A 24,223-nucleotide genomic window follows, 5' to 3' on the forward strand; every position below is an offset into this window, starting at 1 on the left:
GAAGTCTAAATTAAAAGCTTCAAGCGTCCAAATCATTCAATAAGTCACCCAAAATGCTGGGCCAGACATTCACTGTAATTAAGAAAAGAGAGGCTACAAGTGCTCATTAGTTTTGTGAACAAGGTCTGACAACTTCTGTGGTCTGTACGTGCATAACTAAATGCAGAAATCTAGAAGCTGATGTGAGATACCCTGCTTCGCAAAGGGTACATTGTTGCAGGACCAGGCTATATGGAAGTGACTGTGTTGGTAGGTCTTACACTGTACTGCTCCTGCAAAACAACAAATTCCGTGATATGTCAGTGATAATAAACCTGATTCTGATTCTGAACTTTGGACAATTACCCATTAATTAAGGATTAGAAATAGTTGAAGAAGGTTATTGTCTTCAAAAATGTGAGTTTTAAATGGTGTAATGACTTATAAATATTGCTGAACAACTAAATTGTACAAACATAGAATTGAACTTCTTTAGAAGGAAATTAATCAGGAGATTTTAAATTATTTCTGCTATATTTCCTGTTCATCATTTCTCTCTCTTCACAGTTATTTCTTTCAGAAAGTATAGAAACTTCAAAGGCGAGGTAAAGGCAGAGCAAAAGCTTTTTAATCTGAAATGTTGCCTCATGATATGGCAGAGTTTTAAAAGAAAAATATCAAAGTAAAGTTATTAATGCGTGCCTGATAGAGTTGAAGGATGATGTAGGCATTGACCGTGACTGTACTTTTCTGGATGTTCTGAAGGCATTGTAATTTAAAGCTTTTTGGTGGAATCGGTGACCCTGACTAAAGTCATTCAATTAAATAAAATTGAGTGTTTCTTCAGGAAATTGCAAAATTACATTAAATATGTGAGCTACCCGTAAGGAAAAGGTGGTGAAGAACACTAGCTTAGAAAGGGAGATGGCTGAGCAATGGAAAGCTGAGTGAAGACTGTGTAATTGAAACCAGTTACAGTTTTGAGTGGATTAAGGGCCTTTGGAGAGAGAGAGAAAGAGATGGAGGAGAAATTGTGCTTGTCAGATGTGTTGGGAGGGGAAGAAGGGGCAGTTAGCTAGAGACTGTGCAAATTGGCTTCAAAATTAGTAGGTAGCTAAAGATATAATGTGAGCTCATCCACAGTACATCAAAGCAAATGGAAAGCAGGTGGAACAAGTGGTATATAGTAGCATGATTATTCTCTGTAGCTGATGGAGAAACGTTTGAGCTTTAGATAGGAGAACATAATAGTGTACAATGCAGCAACTGCAAGGCAGACTGAAAGATGGACAAGCAGACTTAAAAATCAACTTTTATATTATAATTGCCTTACAATTTTAAAGGATTGCTAAATATGAAAAAAATTCTTATATTTCAACTTCTACCTTTTTGTTTTATTTCATTATGGGGCGCAGACATCTTTTTAATCATTCATGGATTGTTTTTCTTGCTGGTCTGGATCCAGGGCTCAGTGGAGAATAAAATTCTTAATCATATTAAAGGCCTGTTTTATGAAACGTCCTGACTGAAGTGTTGAATATTTATTCATTTCCATAGATGCTGCCTGACCTGCTGAGTTCCTCCAGCAATTTGTGTGTGTTGCTCTAGCTGGTCAATTGCCTGAACTCATTGGGGCTGGATGGGAAAGATGTTCGACTGATTGCGAGTCTGTACTGGCATCAGAAGGCGGTAATAAGAACTAGTGGTGGGAATTCATCGGAAGCTGAGATCCAAAAAGGGATTCACCAGGGCTGCATTATCCCCCCTTTATTATTTAACATTTACTCAGAGGTAATCTTCAGGGTGTTGAACGATGAAGCTGGTGTCCAAATTGGTGGAGTGACGGTGAACAATTTGAGCTATGCAGATGATTCAGTGTTGTTAGCTGAGACTGAGGATGAGTTACTCAGAATAGTAGATAAGATAAATGCTGAAGGAGAACGATTTGGAATGAAAATAAATGCTGCAAAGACGAAGATGATAGTAGTATCATGGAAGAAAGAAGTCCCCAGAATCACTATCAAAATTAACGGCGTAGGCATAGAGCAAGTCAAGAAGTTTGTGTACTTGGGACAGATGGTCACAGAGGATGGGAAATGTGATACAGAAATTAGATGAAGAATTGAGATTGCAAGTTCAGCGTTCTGGAGCTTGAGTGACGTGCTGTGTGGCAAGAGGTTGGACTTTGGGCTGCGTTGTAGAATTTGGAAATGCTATGTCTGGAGCAGTCTGTTGTATGGAGTCTAATCGTGGACCTTGTGCAAGGAAGCGCAACAACGACTGGAGGCATTTGAAATGTGGTGTTTAAGGAGAATGCAGAAAATTAGATGGGTGATAAAGGTCAGTAATATGGAATGTTGAAGAGAGCAAGGAGAGAAAAGGAGTTGCTGAAGAATGTGCAGAAAAAGAAGCTGGAATATGCGGGGCACTTGTTAAGAGGTGGTGGACTGCAGAAATTGTTATTGGAAAGGATGATAGAAGGAAAGAGGAAGGCAGCGAACCGCTTGGTACGATAATGTGAGGCAATGGACTGGGTTGAGTTATGCTGAGGCCAGAAAAGGAGCGCAAGATTGAAGAAGATGGAGATGCATAGCCGCCAACCACGGATTTGGGACAGCACCCACTGACTGACTGCTCTAGATTTCCAGCATCTCTAGAAACTCTTCTGTTTGTTCAGATTAAAGTTATTCAAACTTAAAATCAGTATTTATTTACATTTTGCATTATGTTTGAAAGTAAAATTTAAAAATTGTACTTCTTGTAGAGAGACTGAATAAGCTGGGACAGTTTCCCTGAAGCAAGGGAGACTGACAGATGACCCTATGGAAGTATATAAGAGGGACAGTCCTTTCCCCATGGTGGGGAATTGAAAACTAAAGGGCATAAATTTAAAGTGAGAGGGGAAAGAGGAGACTTGAAGAGCAGATTTTTCCACACAGATGGTGGTGGGTATAAGGAATGAGTTTCCAGCAGAAGTGGTAAAGTTGGAATGAGTATAACATTTAAAAGATAAGGAAGGCTTAGAAGGTCAGGTGCTAAATGTAGTCAAATGCATTTATCTCAGTAGGGCATCTTGGTCGGCATGGACAAGTTGTGTCAAAGGGCCTATTTCTGTGTTTTATAAATAGCAAAGAAACTTTATGCTTGTAAAACTAAGTGCATGCCCCAATGTTATGATAATATTTTCACCAACAGTATCCAGAATGTTTGAAAAGCAGGTACTATAGATAAGGGTTTTGATGTTCATCTTTTTGATTGCTTATAACATTAATATTACTAGAATTAGTTAAGTTTTGTTGCAATATAAGCTGTGCAGGCATGTCAAAAAATCTATGATTCTAGTGAATTAATACAGGGTTCTTAAATGGGATGGGGAAAATGGACCATATTGGTATAACTAAATAAACCATAAATCTGCTACAATAAAATTAATAAATTTTCAAAGCATTTGGAAAACATGCTCACATCTGTGAATTAAGTCAGCCATTAAAAAAAAAATTAAGAACCAATGCAGGACTAGAGGGGAAGAACTTTGGCTGAATCTTACAGTTGGCAGTGAGCTAATCTCTACTTAAAAACTGCAAGATTGCTTTCAGTAATCCTCTAAACTAAAGAACGGCCAAGATGTTGCTCACTGCTAAATTTTGTTTCATGGTGATCCTGAGTTACACATTGGAGCATTTTGCTTCATTAACAGTACTGTTGTGAATAAACAGAATAAGTTGTTAATGAGTTTTATTTTTCAGAATCAGGCTTATTATCATTGTCTTATATGACATAAATTTGTTATTTTACGGCAGCAGTACAGTGCAAAAATATGAAATTTCTATAAATTACAAACAGTGCAAAAATGAAGGAATACTGAGGTGATGGAAGCTGCTTCTTGAGCCACTGCCTCTTGAAGATGTTCTTGATTGCAGGAAGGATTGTGCAGGTGATGGAGCTGGCTGAATCTATAACCCTCTGCAGCCCCTTGCATTGGAGTCTCCATACCAGGTTGTGATGTAACCAGTCAGAGTGCTTGCCACTGTACATCTGTAGAAATTTACAAGGGTTTTTGGGGACATACCAAATCTCCTCAAACTCCAATGAAGTGGAGCTGCTGACTGTATCAGTGTGTTTGTTGGTCCCAGGACAGATCCTCTAAGGTGTTGATGCCCAGAAACTTAAAGCTCCTCACCCTTTCCACCACTGACCCCTGAATGAGCATTAGCATGTTTTCTCCTGACCAGTCCTTCCTGAAGTCCATAATCAATTCCTTGATCTTGCTGATGTTGAGTGTGAGGTTGTTATTGCAATATGACTCAACCAGCTGATCTGTCTCATTCCTGTATATCTCTTTATCACCATCTGAGATTTTATCAACCACAGTGGTGTCATCAATGAGTACCTGTGTTAATTGTCAGTGAGGAGATGTTATCATTGATCATATTGACTGTGGTCTTTCAATAAAGAAGTTGTGGATCCAGTTGCAGAGATGTCTACAGAGACCATGGTTAAGAAACTTGGTGGTTAATACCGAGGGGATGATAACATTGAACTACAAACTGTAAACTGTAATTGATAGACAGCAGCTGAATGTATGTTTTGCCATTGTTTAGGTGCTCCAAAACAGAGTGGAGAGTCAGTGAGGTTGTTTCCTCTGTAGACCTGTTGCAGCAGTAGGTGAATTGCAGTGGGTCCAAGTCCTTAATCAGACAGGAATCAATTTTAGCCATAATCAACCTCTTGAAGTTAATTGGTTGGCACAGGTTTTCAGTGACTGCCAGGTACACTGTCAGGACCCGATGTTTTACAAGGGTTCACATTCTTGAAGAATGTTCTGTCATCAGCCTCTTAGACCGAGATCATGGAGGGGGGGGGGGTCACCAGAACTCTGGGTATTCACACAGGAGAAGTGTTATTCTCCCTTCAAAGTGTGCATAAAAGGCATTGAGCTCTGGGGAGTGAAGCATCATTGCTATTTATGCTGTTAATTTTCACCTTATAGGAAGCGATGGCATACAAATCCTGCCACAGCTGTTGTGCGTCTGATTGTGTTTCTAATTTCACACAGGATTAGCTTTTTGCTCTCTTAATGGGCTTCATTTGTACCTGGACAACTTTTAGGACTCTCGATCACCAGTCTCGACTGCTATAACCATCAATAGACTGTAGATCTCCTCGTTCGTCCAGGCACTTTTGTTTGGGAAAACCTGGTATGTTCTTGAAGTCAAGAACTCATCAGCACAGGTCTTGATGAAGGCAATGACAACCATGGCATATTCATTCAGATCTGAAGATCAGTCAGTTCAAAGTAGTTATGTAAACACTCCTCTGCCTCGGTTGACAATACCTTTGTGGTTCTCACCATTGGTGTACTGGTGTTCAGTCTCTGCCTATATTTGGGAGTAGAAGTACAGTCATGTGATCAGACATGCTGGTGTGTGGCACAAAATTGTTGCAAATGGGATTACATTATGTGTTACTAAAATTATTGAAGGTTAATATACAGATATAGCAGGTATTGCAGAGGGCAAATGATGTGTTAGCATTCATTATGAGTGGTTTGATTATAGGAGTAAAGAAGTCTTCATGCAGTTGTATCGGATTTAGTGTATCTGCATTTGGAGTACAGTGTACAGTTTTGGTCTCCTTACCCAATAAAGTACGTACATGCCGTAGAGAGCTGTAGCAAAGGTTTCATGAACCGATTCCTGGAATGGCAGGTTTGTAGTATGAGAATAGATTGAGTAAATTGGTTTGTACTGTTAAGAATTTAGAGTGATGAGAAGAGATCTTAATGAAAATTACAAAATTCTTAAAGGCATGACAGCCTAAATGAGGGAAGGCTATTTTTCCATTGAAGGAGTTAAGGTTCAGGGATGCAGTTTGTGAGAATTATCATGGCTATTTAGGATTGAAATGAGGAGAAATTTATTCACTAAAGAGAGGTAAACCTTTAGAATTCTCTACTTTGAGTGACTGAAAGTTGCAGGTAAATTTATTTGATAGATTTCTGGATGTTAAGGGATTCAAGGGATATGAGCAGAGGGCTGAAAGATGTTATTGAGGTGGAAGATCTGTCATGATCTTAATGAATGGCAGAGCAATCACAATGGACCATCTGCCAAGCGCCTCCTGTATTTATTATGTTCTTTAAAGGTTCTTGGGTTGGATATATGTCCACAAAGAAAGGAATTTCCTCTCAGCAGTTCTCTTTAAATGTCTTTGTTTTTAATGTCGTGTATTCTTGAATATCAGTTTATTTAGATGTTCTTAAACTGAGAGTTGTAATTTTTTTTTCCAGTGTATTTGACAATAGTCATGTTGCAAGAGCGTTTGGAGCATTGTTGAACTATCAGAAATGTATTTTCATATTAAACACAAGAGTTTCTGCAGATGCTAGAAATCCAGAGTAACAGACACAAAATGCTGGAAGAACTCAGCAGGTCAGGCAGCATCTACGGAAGGAAATAAACTGTTGACATTTGGGGCCAACACCGTTCATCAGGATTGATAGTCGACGTTTTAGACCAAGGTCTTCATGAAGGGTCTTGATTCAAAAAGTCAACAGTGTATATTCCTTGCCATACAGTAGAAATGCTGAATTCCACTTGCATTTTGTGAGTTATACTTGGTACTTCTATATTTATGCTATTCTTTTTCCAGTTATTTCAGGAACTAATCCCACTGCATCATGATGATGATGATGTCGACTCAGACCTAAGAGGCCAGCGTCGGGCATCAAGTACCTCTTATTACTTCGTATTATCATCTGCTTAAAATGCTTATTCCTTATTTGAAAGGTAGCGATTTCCATGCTCTAACAGATATTTGTAGAAATCCAATCCTTAACAAGAGTTTGAAGAAGATCAAGATGATACTGAATATGAGTTAGTACAGTCTAATCATGGCATTCTGTATTTAAATAAGAATTCTAAATAGGAAATTTAAATTCCCTATTTAAACTTCCAATTTAAATAGTTGTAGAACAAAATAAATTGGTTCTAGTTATCTTGAAAATATTTTTAAAGTGTATCACATGTTTTGTTAATGTGGGTAATTAAAATACTATGCATACGGTTATCAGTAGATAAAATAATGTTTAAAATGGAAACTAGCTTTTAAAACAGTTTGTAACTTTTATTTAGTAATTTCCATTTTTTTTTCAGTGGAGGAAGCAATGAGATTGAACAAAAAGCTGATGGCTGTGAATGAAACTCAGAAGAATGCCATCTATGACCTAAAACAGGCAAGTGAAAATACTGCACCGTTGAATTCTTAAAGGAGAATGGATTAAGAATTCCTCTTATTGCCTTCTAAATGCAGTTGAGATTTCTTCTGTTTAATATTACTAATGTAGGAAGTGAATTCCTTTAGAATGTGGTTATGATTTCATGTGGAGTAGTTGACAGAAAAAATCTTCAGATGTGATTTACTATGTCTATATGTAATGATTGAGGAATTTTTACAGTAATGATAACATTCTTGAAGTAAGAAGCAGTGATAGATAACTTTTTTTTCTTTGAGTCAGGACAGTGATGTATCTGAACCATTGAACTGCAATTCCATTCATTTATTTGGGTGAGCTTTAAAAGAACCTTACACAACCCTGTTATTCTCTCTGCCACGTATTTTCTTCTTTTTATTGCTTTATTTTCTTATAATAGACTTTTTGGTCCTTCTGTACTGGGTTAGCTATAAACTAAGCACCAGTTCGCATGCAGGAGTTACATTGATCTTATTGAATGAAGAATCACTGGGGAGGACTTGCATCTTTTCAGTTTGGCAAAGTGCATCAGTGGAGCAATGCATCTGGCTACAATAAATTAGCAGATTTTGTCAGATCACAAAGTGAGGGCTAAAAAGGGTTCAACAATAATCTGCAGAATTATAATAGTACACTTATTTAAATTCCTCACAGTATATGTCACACTGGCATTGTTATAGACATTGTTTTCAATTGCAGTTAAAGTCAAGGTAAATTTATTATTAAAGTACATATATGTCCCCATGTGCTACCTTGAGATTCATTTTCTTGTAAGTATTTACAGAAAAATAAAGAAATACAATAGAATTTATGAAAAACTACAAACTGTGTATACAAAGATTGATAAGCTAGCAATGTGCAAAAGAAGGCAAATTGTGCAAATAAAAAAATAATGATCCCGAAAATATAAGTTGTAGAATCCTTGATAATGAGTCTGTAGGTTGTGGAATCAGTTTAGAGTTGAGGTGAGTAAAGTTATCCACACTGGTTAAGGAGCTGATGGTTGGAGGGTAATAAACTGGGTTCCTGAACCGGGTGGTGTATGACCTAAGTCTACTGTACCTCTAACCTTCATCTGTGCCCTGAATGAACTATACTTTTCTAAAGCGAAGTTAACAAACACTGAAACACTTCTGTGCACAAACAATATAGAAACTGGATCTTTTCTGCAGAAAACAATTGAATCTACATTTATTTTGAATTTTCCTTGAGAGGCTCATGGACTTCTGTTAGCCAAATACATTGAGAGATTTGGGGAAAAGATAAGCATTTGGAGTTGGGTCACAGATCAGCTATGATGTCATTGGATGTGTGAAATTAGCCTGAAGGACTAAACTATCTGCTTCAGTGCATTTATTTGTGAAGATACAGTACTAATGGAATGAAGGTTGATGCCATTCAAAGCTTGATACATGGGATGTTTTACAGAAAGTATTAAAAGATTATCCAGATCTAAACTTATAGAAGCAGTTTTTCAAAAAATTGTCTAAGGAAGTAAGTTTAGAAAAAAGGAGACATTGTCTCCTTTTGGATTATTTTCGGTTAATCTTTAAAAAAAATTTCTATGGTATATTTAGATGTATATTTACAAGCAGAGAAGAAGTATGTTAGGAGGCTATTTGACTCTTATTTCCTGTGCTTAATACAAAACTAGTTTTCTGAGTAAATGCACTTAAATCCTTACTTAAATATTTAAACTACTTTCCCAAATGCTAAAATTAATGTAATATTAATATTTGAAGAAAAGCATTCTGCTTCCCTATAACTCCATCATTTGTGGCTGGCTCAATCAAAATTTTTTGTACTGTTTAATTCTGAAATTTCAAATCAGGATTGTTGTGACCAAGTGTCCTGAAAAATAAACTGCAGGATCTATTAACTTACACGGTAGGTTGGAGAAGTGCTGATAGATGTATGGTACCACGTCTGTCTCTGTACTCCATAGCTGGATTCCATGAGGACTCCGATAGCGGAATCTTGGGGTGTTGCTGCTTTATGTGGGAAATCCTAATTTCTGATCAAATCCAACCAAACTTGACTTTGGATTGGCACCCAATTTATTTGAATAAGGTTTGCTGTTGTTTTCATGTAATATAGCTTGATATGATTAATTAGTTATTGTTTTAAATTGATTTTATAACCTTTTAAAAAAATTGATTCATTTTTCTCTAAAATTTACAGACATTTTAATGGTTTAAATGCCTCTTAAGATTAGAAATATTAAAAACCACAGGTTTTCACCGAGTTGAAGGCTTTCAGAATTTTCCAGCTAGGGATGGGGTGGTATGCCCAATGAGGACTCAGAAATTCATTGGTTCAGACTTAACTGATGAGGCCTCACTGGGTGCCTCTCAAGAGAGACAGCTTAATCAGATCTCTGCATCTGACCTAATGGAGTCTGAGTACTGAAGGTGGTGACTCTGGGTGGCGAGCTAAATCTGCCACAACTCAGCCGATTATAACTCTGATTTTTCTCTTACAGCTTATTTTAGGATGTTCATTTCTTTGCCTTTTGATTATCATACAATGTAAATAATGCACCTTTCTGTAACAGATTACTGTAAAGTTATAGCTCAGCTATAAAAGTGCATTGGTCTTTACCTAATAAATACCAACATTTCTTATCGTGTTTGGGCAGAATTCCTAATTATTTGTCTACATATATTTGAGTTGCTCTTCTTTTTTGATAAAATCCTTTGTGGTGCAGCTGCAGTGAAAGATTCACCAGTTTTAACTTCAGTTTGAATGAAGTGCTTAAATGCTAAAGGACACCAATCACAGTTAATAACATTGAGAAAAAATGGAATTTTGTTTTGCTCAGAGGGCATGTAATTGCATTGATGGTCAGTATTAATGCATTATAATTATTCTTTGACTCTGAATTTTATAGTTGTATGTTCACAATTATTTATTAAGATTATTATTAATAAATTCTGTTGTGCAATTTGATGTTCTGTGGAGATTTATATGGAGATATGAAATTATCAGTGCTAAAATCTAAATAGCTGGCAATTTGCTATAATTATAGTAATATTTTTAAGAGGCATAACAGCTACTTAATGATTCTGTCACTTGTTCAAAAAAATCTGATTTACACCCTTTACTGGAATATTTAGGATAGATTATTAACTCTAAATGGTGCATACTTAAAGCCTAGAGTTCACCATCAGTAGATTAAAGCTAATACGCTCTTGTAACATTGCCTGCACCATTATTTTAATGAAGGTTTCAACTGATTTAAAATAAACCAAGTAGAGCTAGCTTTAAAATAGTAAAGCAAACCCAGTAAGAAAGATGTGCACCAAGCTAGATTATTATCCTCATATTTTTAATGTCAACATATTTGATATCTGTGTGTATATGTGTATGTGCATATATACACACAATATATTTTACATATGAGAGAGAAAATATGTTGATTTAAACAATGTATGCGTGGACAGTGACTGGATTATGAATATTTATCATTGTGAACTCACCTAACTCACAAAACTGTTCACACATTTTATCACAATGAAAAATACAGTTAACAAAGTAAATTTTATTTGAAGATGGTGCCAAGCTGCTGTCTCTGTTGACGTTGCGGCCTCAGGCTTAGTTTTCAGGGTCCCATCATTGGTGAGTCTAGCATTCAAGGCCTGGAGGTCAGGCCTTCATCCAGCTTCTTTATTCATCGTCATTTGTGAATCTTGGGTTGATACTGAAGATCTAAACCCAGGGTTGAGTGGAAATCTGGATTGAGGCCCAAAGACCAATCAGAAGTCAAGGTGCCTAGGTCTGTGGGTCTCTGCGAGTCCACTGGAGGCCGAAGAAGACAGCTTTCCTGGGGTTAGTGAACTGTATGTGCGTGGAAGGTGGGTGGGAAGGAGGGAGGGAGGAGCAGGGCTTGTTTCACTGTTGTTGCTTTGTTGCTTGGTATGTTCTATTTTACAATGCTCTGTGTTGTTGTGCCGATCATTGTGGGCATGCTATGTTGGTGCCGGAATGTGGGTCCCCAGCACATCCTGAGATATTTGATTATTAATGCAAATAACACATTTTACTGATTGTTTTAGTATACATGTGATAAATTAATCTAAGTTTAAGATTACGTGCATGCGGGGTGGGGTGGTGGTGGTGGTGGGAAATAAAAATTTAGCCTCGAACGGTAGATTCAAGTTCCATTTTTTCTGATGTTGCTCCAAAGCAGTTTTAAACATTTACCAGTCAGTAATTCCAAGGCAGCAAACATTTTAGGATAGATGCAATTATTGGTCATGCTGCCTATAAATGCTTGATGCTCTTATGCTAATTTCTTCATCTGTAATTTAATGGAGGTGATAACCAGTTTATTTTACTGGAGTTATTAATGACTTTATTCCTTTGTTCACTAAAGGCGGATATATGCAAATAGACAATTCTCCAAACAGTTAAAAACTCATTTTCCTATAATTAAATGACGTAGTCATTAGACATTACCCGTTCCCTACTAGCAAAGCAGTCTAACTTGTGTTCTGATTGTAAGTCAGTTGTGAACTGAGTTTGGCAGGCCCAATAATTGTACTCAGGTGAATGGGGCCATGGCATAAATGTCTCTAATTTGATATTACAAGCTGTAAGACTGACATTTTCAATTAAAGATTGGTGTTTGGAAGAAGAGTTACAGTATGAGGTAAGATGCAAAGTTACTGATTAGAGAAAGAAGTTCTAGGAAAGGGTAGAATCAAAGGAATGATATTGGGTATTTGGTTGTGTTATATATGTTCTGGGTACTCCTACTACTTTGGTTTTATTTTGGCTTTTTCCTCTGTCATTTATCAATTACTCCAATTTCACTCAGTTCTTCTCCCCCCACCACCCCTCCCACCCACTTGGCTATGTTCCTGAGCTTCTGTATCTTCAAGGCCTTCCTTGTGAATGAACAACAAGTGTTTTCTTCCCTTGTGCTCTCTTTAAAAATGAACACAATACACAAGCTATGAGATCGTCTCCGTAAAGATGATTTGGTTACAACTGGTGCATTGTGCCAATTCTGGTCACTGTATTAGAGGATAAAAAGGGGATTTAGTGGGAAAGTCTTCAGTTTTATAGATAGACTGGAGAATTTGGGATCATCCTTAGAACACAAGATTTAAAAATAATTTTATAGAAATAGTCAACATCAATAGTATTTATGGCAGAAGGGTTGAGAACCACAGGATACAGGTGTAAGATTGAAAAAAGACCTAGTGATGATGGGGAAATCTTTCAGATAGTGAGCAACTATGATTGGAAGGTTCTGTTCCTGAAGGGCTGGTGGAGTGGGATCAATCATCACTTTTGGAAAAGGATTGAATTGGGTAGGAAAAGGGAAAAATGAAGTGGTGCTTTAAGGAGCTGGATAACGGGTTTAAGGGCAAAGAGCTGGTGCAGATTTAATGGTTAAATGGCACCTTTCAGGCTAATGCAATACAGCAAATATTTAGACATTAACACAAGAGATTCTGCAGATTCTGAGAATCATGAGACTCAAATTGTTAGTGTTCAGACATGTTTCTAAGTGCCTCAGATGAAAAGAATTTTATTCCCCAGTGACATTTCTCACTTTGAAAAACCCTTTCAGGGGTGAGAGTACTGTCCAATTGATTAAAATTGACATTTTGTGTACAGATAGTTGGTGGTGTTCTATATGTAGACAATAAACCTGTTTGTTGTGGACCAAGTGGCCTGTATTGTGAGGCATTGTTCAGTACTATTAGCTGCATTACACCCAATCATGTCTTAAAGAATTAACAAATAGGTTACCAGTATCAATTGTTTTTTGTCTTACAATTTCAGTTCTTTTCATTACATACAGTTATCAGTCTTTTTTCTGTAAAATGATAATTTATTTAAGGCATGCCTGTGTGGAATGCAGCTAATAGAACTGAACAGTGCCTCGCAATACAGGCCATTTGGTCCACTACGTTAAGTCAACATTTCAACCTATCCTAAACTTTACCTAATTTTAAGACATTTATTTACATTGTAATTTTGCATTGGGCACGTGGCCAAGTGGTTAAGGCGCTCGTCTAGTGATTTGAAGGTCACTAGTTTAAGCCTCAGCTGTGGCAGCGTGTTTGTGTCCTTGAGCAAGGCACTTATTCACACATTGCTCTAGTCTGTGCAAGGAGTGGCGCCCCACACAGACTTCCAATCTGTGCCTTGTAAGGCATGAAAATGCCCGACGCAGGCCTCTCATGGTCTGAGTCGACATTCCCTCCCCTCCCCCCTAATTTATTAACAATGTATATCTGCATCAGTTGGATAGGCCAAACATAATCAGTATGCAAAACTAATGATTAAACTTAGGAAATTGGGTTCACTCTCACTGCGTCAAAGTAGAATAAAGAAATCATGAATTCATATAAGCTAATATTATAAAAATGTATTGTGCTACTTCAGTGTGGATTGAATACATTGTTTTGAGATGAAAGAGTTGGAAAGCTGAGTACTCTGCCTGTTACAATAGAATAAGAGATTTGATATGTGGTGTTTGCCGAGCTTGGCAATTAGTTTGCAGATGTTTCATCCACCAGACAAGGGTGACATCCTCAGTGTGCAGTTGATCACCACCATCCTAAAGAAAAAGAGATGTCATCGTCATTCTCATGTTCAGTTTGTTCAAAAGGAAGCATGTTTATCTTTTTGTATATCTCAGTAACCTTTCTTCCCCCCCAAATGATTTCTACACAACAAACCTTTTCCTGCATATTTTGCATAAAACCTCACCTGCTTATCCACCAGACTTGAGTCTTAATAGAGCACTGCTGAAATAAAGTCAAATTCACTGCTGAAGATCAAGTAGAACTGTTACCTTTTTTTTAAATCCTGATCTCAAACTTTGTGAAATTTGCCCCTCTTTTCTGTGACCATGTGAGATTCCTCCAGGTGCTGTGTTGCTCTGGGAGGTAAGTGGATTGGTATGTTAATTGGCCATGGCAAATTATCCATCATATAACTGAGTAGTAGAATCTTGATGGGAACGTGGAGGTAATAAATTGCATTAATGTAAATGAGTGCACTACGTCTGGTTGGGCTGAAGGGCCTGTTTCCCAGTGTGTCACTCTGTGATCTAGACAGAATCCTATATATGGGGATATAAATATATTATGTGTTCTGTATTGGATGTCAGATGAGGAATGTTTGGGAGATTCCCAGACTCCCGGACGGCCATATCTGCACCAGGTGTGTCAAGCTGCAGTTCCTTAAGGACTGGGTTAGGGAACTGGAGATGCAGCTTGATGACCTCTGTCTGGTCAGGGAAAGTGAGGAGGTGATGGATAGGACTCATAGACAAGTAGTCACACTGGGGCCTTAAGAGACAGATAAGTGGGTAACAGTCAGGAAAGGGAAAGGCAAGAGTCAGAAACTAAAGAGTATCCCTGTGGCTGTCCCCCTTAACAATAATTACTCCTGTTTGAGTATTGTTTGTGGGAGGGGGGGAACGATCTACTTGGGAGAAGCAACAGTGGTCGCGCCTCTGGCACAAAGTCTGGCCTTGTGGCTCAGAAGGGTAGGGAAAGGAAGAGGATGGCAGCAGTGATAGGGGACTCTATAGTTAGGGGAGCAGACAGGTGATTCCGTGGATGCAGGAAAGAAACACGGATGGTAGTTTGCCTCCTAGGGGTGCCAGGGTCCAGGATGTTTCTGATCACATCCACGATATCCTGAAGGTATCCCACCCCACTATGGCGACACCCCACAGCCAGAGGTTGTGGTACATATTGGTACCAACGACATAGGTGGGAAAAGGGAGGAGGTCCTGAAAACAGACTGCAGGGAGTTAGGAAAGAAGCTGCAAAGCAGGACAACAAAGGTAGTCATTTTAGGATTAGTGCCTGTGCCGCATGACAGTGAGTATGGGAATAGAGTGAGGTGGAGGATAAATGTGTGGCTGAGGGATTGGAGCCTGGGACAGGGATTCAGATTTCTGAATTATTGGGACCTCTTTTGGGGCAGGTGTGACCTGTACAAAGAAGATGGGTTGCATTTGAATCAGAGGGGAACCAATGTCCTGGCAGGGAGGTTTACTAAGGCTATTGGGGAGAGTTTAAATTAGAATTGGGGGGGGTGAGAACTGAACTAAAGAGACAGAGGAAGGGGTGGTTGGCTCACAAATAGAGAAAGCTTGTAGGCAGTGAGAGAGGGAAGATCGGCAGGTGATAGAGAAGGGATGCACTCAGACTGATGGTTTGAGATGTGTCTATTTTAATGCAAGGAGTATCATGAACAAAGCAGATGAGCTTAGGGCGTGGATCAGTACTTGGAGCTATGATGTTGTGGCCATTACAGAGACTTGGATGGCTCAGGGGCAGGAATGGCTACTTATAGAGTGCCAAGCTTTAGATGTTTCAGAAAGGACAGGGAGGGAGGCAAAAGAGGTGGGGGTGTGGCACTGTTGATCAGAGATAGTATCATGGCTGCAGAAAAGCAGGAAGTCATGGAGGGATTGTCTACTGAGTCTCTGTGGGTAAAAGTTAGAAACAGGAAGGGGGTCTATAACTCCACTAGGTGTTTTTTATTGACCACCCAATAGTAACAGGGACATCGAGGAGCAGCTAGGGAGACAAATTCTGGGAGGGTGTAATAATAATAGGGTTGTCGTGATGGAGGATTTTGATTTCCCCAATATTGATTGGTATCTCCCTAGAGTGAGGGGTTTAGATGGGGTGGAGTTTGTTAGGTTTGTTCAGGAAGGCTTCCTTACACAGTATGTGGATAAACCTACAAGAGGAGAGGCTGTACTTGATCTGGTATTGGGAAATGGACCTGGTCAGGTGTAGATCTCTCAGTGAGAGAGCATTTTGGAGATAGTGATCACAATTCTGTCTCCTTTACCAGAGGGATAGGAACAGACAAGTTAGGAAAGCGTTTAATTGGAGTAAGGGGAAATATGAAGCTATCAGGCAGGAACTTAGAAGCATAAATTGGGAGCAGATGTTCTCAAGGAAATGTACGGTGGAAATGTTGTAAATGTTCAGGGGATATTTGTGTGGCGTTCTGCACAGGTACGTTCCAATGAGACAAGGAAAGGATGGTGAGGTACAGGAAACATGGTGTACAAAGACAGTTGAAAATCTAGTCAAGAAGAAAAGAAGAGCTTACGAAAGGTTCAAAAAACTAATGATAAAGATCTAGAAGATTATAAGGCTAGCAAGAAGGAGTTTAAGAATGAAATTAGGAGAGGCAGAAGGAGCCATGAGATGGTCTTGGCAGGCAGGATTAAGGAAAACCCCAAGGCATTCTACAAGTATGTTAAGAGCAAGAGGATAAGACATGAGAGAATAGGACGAATCAAGTGTGACAGTGGAGCAGTGTGTATGGAACCGGAAGAGATAGCAGAGGTACTCCATGAATACTTTTCTTCAGTATTCACTACGGAAAAGGACCTTGGCGATTGTAGGGATGACTTACAGCGGACTGAAAAGTTTGAGCATATAGTCATTAAGAAAGAGGATATGCTGGAAGTTTTGGAAAGCATCAAGTTGGATAAGTCACCAGGACTGGACGAGATACACCCCAGGCTACTATGGGAAGTGAGGGAGGAGATTGGTGAGCCTCTGGCGATGATCTTTGCATCATCAATGGGGATGGGAGAGGTTCTGGAGGATTGGAAGATTATAGATGTTGTTCCCTTATTCAAGAAAGGGAGTAGAGATAGCTCAGGAAACAATAGACCAGTGAGTCTTATTTCAGTGGTTGGTAAGTTGATGGAGAAGATCCTGAGAGCAGGCCTTATCAATATTTCAAGAGGCATAATATGATTAGGAGTAGTCAGCATGGCTTTGTCAAAGGCAGGTTATGCCTTACAAGCCTGATTGAATTTTTTGAGGATGTGACTAAATACATTGATGAAGGTAGAACAGTAGATGTAGTGTATATGGATTTCAGCAAGGCATTTGACAAGGTACCCCATGCAAGGCTTATTGAGAAAGTAAGGAGGCATGGGATCCAAGGGGAGCTTGCTTTGTGGATTCAGAACTGGCTTGCACACAGAAGGCAAAGAGTGGTTGTAGATGGGTCATATTCTGCATGGAGGTTTGCGACCAGTGATGTGCCTCAGGGATCTGTTCTGGGACCCCTTCTCTTTGTGATTTTTATAAATGACTTGGATGAAGAAGTGGAGGGATGGGTTAGTAAATTTGCTGATGACACAAAGGTTGGGGGTGTTGTGGATAGTGTGAAGGGCTGTCAGAGGTTACAGCGGGACATTAATAGGATGCAAAACTGGGCTGAGAAGTGGCAGATGAAGTTCAAGCAAGATAAGTGTGAGGTGATTCATTTTGGTAGGTCAAATATGATGGCAGAATATAGTATTAATGGTAAGACTCTTGGCAGTGTGGAGGATCAGAGGGATCTTGGGGTCCAAGTCCATAGGTCACTCAAAGCTGCTGCACAAGTTGACTGGGTGGTTAAGAAGGCATACGGTATATTGGCCTTCATCAACTGTGGGATTGAGTTCAAGAGCCGAGAGGTAATGTTACAGCTGTACAGGACCCTGGTCAGACCATATTTGGAGTGCTGTGCTCAGTTCTGGTCACCTCACTACAGGAAAGATGTGGAAACTATTGAAAGTGTGCAGAGGAGATTTACAAGGATGTTGGCTGGATTGGTAAGCATGCCTTATGAGAATAGGTTGAGTGAACTCAGCCTTTTCTCTTTGGAGGGAAGGAGAATGAGAGGTGACCTGATAGGGGGTGTATAGATGATGAGAGGCATTGATCGTGTGAATAGTCAGAAGCTTCTTCCCAGTGCTGAAATGGCTAACACGAGAGGGCACAGTTTTAAAGTGCTTAGAAGTAGGTACAGAGGTGGTGTCAGGGGTAAGTTTTTTATGCAGAGAGTGGTGAGTGCGTGGAATGGGCTGCTGGTGATGGTGGTGGAGGCGGATACGACAGGGTCTTGAAGAGACTCCTGGATAGGTACGTGGAGCTTAGAAAAATAGAGGACTATGGGTAACCCTAGGTAATTTCTAATGTAAGTACATGTTCGGCACAAAGGACCTGTATTGTGCTGTCTGTTTTCTATGTTTCTAAGTATGAACTACAGAAATAAAATGAGTGTATTCTTGAATGGTATATGATTGAGCTAAGTTTACATAGCATTCTGGTAAGCTGTGGCATGCTTGGACGCAGCGGCCATTCCAGATCCAATCAAAGGTGTATTTGTTCGTTCTGAATGTCTCTTTTATGATCGAAAGTCACAGCTGGATACTAAGAGCATTGATTGCTGTAGGACTATCCCATCAGAGAACTGCTTAATAGGGATGGAGCTAGACCTATTGAGTACTGTTGTGTTGTTGCCTGGACTTCTCGTGTACTGTTGTGCTGAGACAGTGTGTGGTCCATAAAAAGGTGCGACTGATCACCTTGGATGTTTATATTGTGAACACAAGACCCTGTTGGGCACTGATAATGTAAAATACTGCAAGTCCAGTTCACTGGTTCATTAGCGAGACTGACAGCAGGGGAGCTGTGTTGCCTTGGTTGTTGCGCGGACACAGCCTTCATGCCTTGGAGTTGCCTGTTGCGACTGCTGATGAAGGAGATGTTGGAGCTGGCTGTGTGGTGTTGGATTTCATATTGGGTTGGGGCTGCTCTCCAGTGTTCATTTGGTTGAAGAACAAGCTGGATCAGGACAACTCAGACATGAGATATATTTCCTTTCTCTTTCTCACTGTATATTTTTCTGAAAGCATAACTATATGTGCTCTATGCAGTGTGTTTTGTACCTTGACCCCAGAGGAAAGCTGTTTTGTTTTGCTATATTCATGTATGGTTAAATGATAATTAAACCTGAACTTGAACATTCAGCATTTCTCTTTTGTAATTATTGCATTGCACTTCTGCAGTTCATTTATTTGCATTAGAATTGTTAGGTGGATAATCAATGTGCTGAATAGGAATTGTAACTTAAGTAGGGAAAAGTTAATTTGACACCCAAGAAGGTATGCCAGCTTCTCACATATAGAACTAAGTTCTGCATTGTCCTTTCTATTGTTGGATTGGTTGTTCAAGATCCGATCCAGTCCAGTCCAGTCCAGTCCAGTCCCTTCCCATCTGATGCAATCTTGTCAGTTCATTTTTCAGTAATTGCCTTTCATCACTGTCACAAACATCAATCATAATGTATTGCATCCCTTTCTTAGTAATGTGATTGATCCTTCAACCTCATCTTAAAGCCTAATTTCAGCTTTGTAACCTTGTCTGCTGCTGTCCTGGTCTTAGCTTAGCTGGTGCTCAAAATTTCAGCCATGCACTTGTTTCCTCTTAACTATTTGACTACTCACTTCACTGGCCTCTCAACTTCCATACATCTTAAACTTGTTATCTTCAATTTTTGCATCCTAACACACACCAATTCCAGTTAATTCATCGCTTATACTCACTTACCTATCTCAAATTCTGGCCCACTAGCTTAACTTGTTTTGAAATGCTTAACCTTGTATGTTAAAATCCTTTCCATGGCTCTACTCCTCCCTATTCTGATAACTTTCTACAATTCTCTCAAAATTGGCACGGTTGTGTCATGGTTAGCACAATTTACAGTACCAGTGACCCGGGTGGAATTCCTGCCACTGTCTATAAGGAGTTTGTATATTCTCCCCATGACCTTGTGGGTTCCCTCTGGTGCTTCAGTTTTCTCCCACAGTCCAAAGACGTACCAGTTGTTCAGCGGTCATCATAAATTGTCCCAGGATTAGGTTACATTTAAATCAGGGGGTGCTGGTGGCATGGCTGGAAGGGCTTGCTCCATGCTGTATTCCAATAAATAAATAAATAGGAATATGTACAGTTCTCCAACTCTGGCATCTTAATGTGTCCCCAAGTGTAGGCATCCATCATGTTAAACTCTACATTTCTCAGATAGAATCTGGAATTCCATTATAAACCTCTCTACCGATCTTTAAGATTCTTCATGATAACGACAAAAATATTGTTACTTGTTTAATAATTAATATAATCTTTAATATATGAGGAAGGAAATTGATGTGCATAAATATAAAAACAATATCTTTAAAATGAGTGATAATTAGTATTATGATTAATTGTATCTGTTTTACATAAGCATTCTTTAATACTTACAGATATATATTTTGTGTTACAAACAAGAAATATTATAATCCAGAGTACTCCCTCATGAACATTGAGTACATAAAGTACATGCCAGGAGATGATGCATGCCAGAGAACTAACTTTTCAAACTTATGTTGCTCTCTAAAACATCAACATGCAATTTAAAAATTCAACATTTTAGGAACAGCTTCTTCCCCTCCAGCATCAGATTTCTGAACGGTCTATGAGCTCATGAACACTACCTCACATTTTGATTTCTTTTTGCACTACTTTTTTATTATTTTTTAATGTACTGCATTGTACTGCTGCAAAACAAATTTCACAACATGTATCAGTGACAATAAGCCTGATTCTTTTTCTGATTCAGTTCACTTGTCCATTTTTTAATGAATGTGTGAGCTTGCTTCATTTTAAAAAAGACTGAACTAATAATATTCTGTTAATTTCCAGGACACACTGTTTATTTATTTAGTGGTAGTTATCATTTTGTTGTGAAAATAATAAAATATCCCTTACTGTAAGTTTGTTTCAGGTAACATTGCTGTGGAAGGATTTAGCTGATGTTATGTATGCAAAATGAAAGAACTACATTGCCGCTGCTGAAAACAGGATTAAAGTATCATTTATTGATCTCCATTTTGAAAATGGAGTGTTTTTTTGTTAGCCAAGTATATTTAGGAATATGGAGCAAGATGGGTAAATGTAGTTGGCATACATATCATTCGCAAATGTACTAAATGGCTGAGTATGCTTGAGGCACTGAATAGCTTCCTCATGTTCTTGTTTACAATATTTCTTGGTACTTTACCAGATTGGCTGCCAACTGCTGAATTATCGTTGCCTTATTATTCACAAATACGCCTATATGGAACTTACATTTTGAGTTTTAGGTTGAAAGCTACTATAATACTGTTGCATTTTCCACATAAAATTAAACCTAATTGCATCATTATTTGATTTAGTCCAGAGCAGTTGAACAATTGCAATGTGATAAGATGGAATTCCAGTTTTTTAGAGAAAAGTTAAACAGACCAAACATTTTCCTGATAAAACTATTACTGTGCTGAATGCTTAGTTCAATATGATGGCATCATCAAGAATCCTTGATACTATCAGAGAGCTACATTCATAACCCCTGCCGTTTGTCTGAGTAAATGTCAATGTGCTCAAGGAGAGAAGGATATAAAGCAGACTACCCTGCTCCAGAAAGGGAGCGGGTGGGGGAGAAAAGGGCAGCATATTTATGACTTGAAGTTCCATAAGTTGTCATTAATTGAGATCAAAGCGCAGAGCATTTATTTTTTTACACCCATCAGTTCAAACAGCAAAGTAAATTAATGATTTAAATTTAAATGATTCTTGCACAATTGAAATAGAAGGGTTAGGCTCGTGCACTGATGACTTACCACCAGCTTGTATTTTGTTTGATTGAGCAAAATTGTTTAGAGTTTTCATCTTTTTTCCCCCAAAAAGAAATGGCAGTTTCAAAGTGGATGATATTCAAATGACCTATTGTACGCTTTTGTCTGTATTCAGGAACTGGAGAAAGTAACCGCAGACTTGATAAGATCCAAGGTCACTTCTCAGTACAATCTGGGCGAAGACAACATCCATCTTACAACACAGCAACAACAGCTGCAAGAACTGAAGCAGAAACTGCAGATGGTTTCATAACAAATTGAAAATTTAATCACTATGTACTTTTTAGATGGCACTAAGTAGATATAAGCACAAATGACTTTACAGTGTATTTCCTCAGGATCCATTAATATATTTCAAAGCTGCTTCTAATTATAAAATGGGAATAATTTTGACTGTGATTCTGGTAGGCAGGTGATAGCATATGGGCATCTTAATTTACTCACAGGAAGTAAAAATTTGTATAGTAGTAAATCAGGCAGTTGCTTTACAGATCACCCATAGCACTGTCAAAATTATTAAGACATTAAGTCCTAAATAGAATTAACTTTTCAACTTGCCCTTATTCCGATTTTTGATTTGAGAATTAATATATGTAATGCCAAGAAAATGAAATAATGTTATTAGTTTTTTGTTTCCAACTTCTCCACCTCTGCCAAATCCTTGTTCTTTATTATACCAGTGTAGTAGATGCGTACCTGTTGCCCGAACACTTGTTCAGGAAAATGAGAGTCATAACAGTTGGCTTTCACGTACGTCCTTAGGATAGGCCAAGGACAGCTTTGCAATGGCTCTTGCCATCTGGTTGCAGGAAATTGAGGAAATAGAGAAATGATATGTGGTGAAGAGTAGGTCAAGACTTGTACTGTAAACTCTTCTATCAGGATATTGTATGAATGAGAAGGGAAGCAGGTTTTAGGGGCTTGTAGGTTATAAGTCTCAATATTTTCTTTCACTTTGTAAATTGGTGCATGGATTACATTTCTCAGGTTAGATCTAAAAAACAAGGAACTTAGAGCCCATACCTTGAAACTTCGTGATGCACTGCTTGCTAAATTGGTTCAGACTTTTTAAAATAGTAATTATAAGCTGACCTAATTGTGCAAATATTTATATAACCGTACATATATTTTTGTAAAGGAGATGGAATTAAACAAGAAGCTGTCTAAAGATATGTCAGCTGTTCAAGAAGAAAAACAGGTTGGGTTAAAACCATTTAGTCACAAAACCAATTTATTTTATTAGCTGAAATATCTGTAAAAGTAGACTGGAATTCTAGCATTTTCATTTTTAAACTTGAATTGCCATATGAATTGTCACAGGCTCATAGGACATGCCTGTATGTCTGCTAACCTATCTGCAACTAAAGGCAGACTGTTGGACAAATATATTAGTACTTTTTGTTTACCTATCAATATCGTCCACAGAAATAACTGAGCCAAGCTTATTCAAGTGCTTTCTATCAGGCTGGTTTTAATTCAGAGCAATCCTAACCACAGCAATAAATTAATTAAAAAAATGAGGTTTCTCTGAAATTCTTCGGACCAGCTTCAGAACGAAGAACAGTGCAGTACAGACACTTCAGCCCACAATGTTGTACCGATTTTTAACCTACTCTAAGATCCGTCGAATCCTTTCCTCTTACATAGTCCTCCAATTTTTCTAACATCTATGTACCTAACCAAGAGTGCCTTAATGTATCCTAATGTATCTGCCTCTAGCACCATCCCTGGCAAGGCATTCCACGCACCCACCACTCTGTGTAAAGATCCTACCTCTGATATCTTTCTATGCTTTTCTCCAATCACCTTAAAATTATGCTTCCTCATATTAGCCATTGCCGCCCTGGAAAAAATATCTCTTGCTATCCACTCGATCTATGCCTCTTGTCGTCTTATAACCATGGTTCAGCTTAAAAAGGTGACAATAAAGCAATATTATATGAAAGTGATGCTAGTAAATTCACCATGTTATGAATGGGAGGAATGGTATGTGCAGCTAATTCAGGTAGTCAAGCTCGGTGTTCTTGTATTTAATTTATTATTTATTTTGTTCTAGTTAGTGAATTGAATTCAATAGGATGTGGCAAACAACAGCACAGTTTTGAACAAATATTTTTGCATGTTCTATTTAATTCTTTTTTCCATTTATTCCAGACAATGTAGTACTGAAACTGTTTCATGTATGTACAACAATGTTAATGAGAGAGACTTGTTCTTGTAGGGAACCAGTGTGTGGGAATCCAAATAGTGGAGTGATCATCACTTTGCTTCCAAAGTTTCCATTAAACCTGAACCAGTTAGCATTAAGAAAAGGAGTGCCTAAATGGAAATCGTCTGCAATAATTTTGAACATGTTACTTATTCAGCTGTGCTGTGTGCAAAGTTTAACTGAAATAATCTGAGTGAGAGTTCAGAAATCCTGTTTTAACTTGCTGGGCCACAGAGGTCCTGTCAGATATTCTGATTGAAATGACCAAATGAATAAGAGAGGGATG

At 38.5% G+C, this 24,223-nt stretch overlaps 1 protein-coding gene across 1 annotated transcript in view; it reads left to right on the top strand.

The window, feature by feature from the left end:
* Nucleotides 1–24,223, top strand: part of ccdc73 (coiled-coil domain containing 73) — a 106,564-nt gene that overhangs the window by 31,159 nt on the left and 51,182 nt on the right. Inside the window, exons 8-10 of the mRNA XM_072271382.1 lie at nt 7,134–7,213; nt 21,844–21,972; nt 22,867–22,926. Coding sequence (XP_072127483.1) covers nt 7,134–7,213; nt 21,844–21,972; nt 22,867–22,926 — 269 coding nt within the window. The remainder of the gene's footprint in view (nt 1–7,133; nt 7,214–21,843; nt 21,973–22,866; nt 22,927–24,223) is intronic.

The sequence above is a fragment of the Mobula birostris genome, chromosome 11, assembly GCF_030028105.1.
Source record: "Mobula birostris isolate sMobBir1 chromosome 11, sMobBir1.hap1, whole genome shotgun sequence".
Classification (NCBI taxonomy): Eukaryota; Metazoa; Chordata; class Chondrichthyes; order Myliobatiformes; family Myliobatidae; genus Mobula; species Mobula birostris.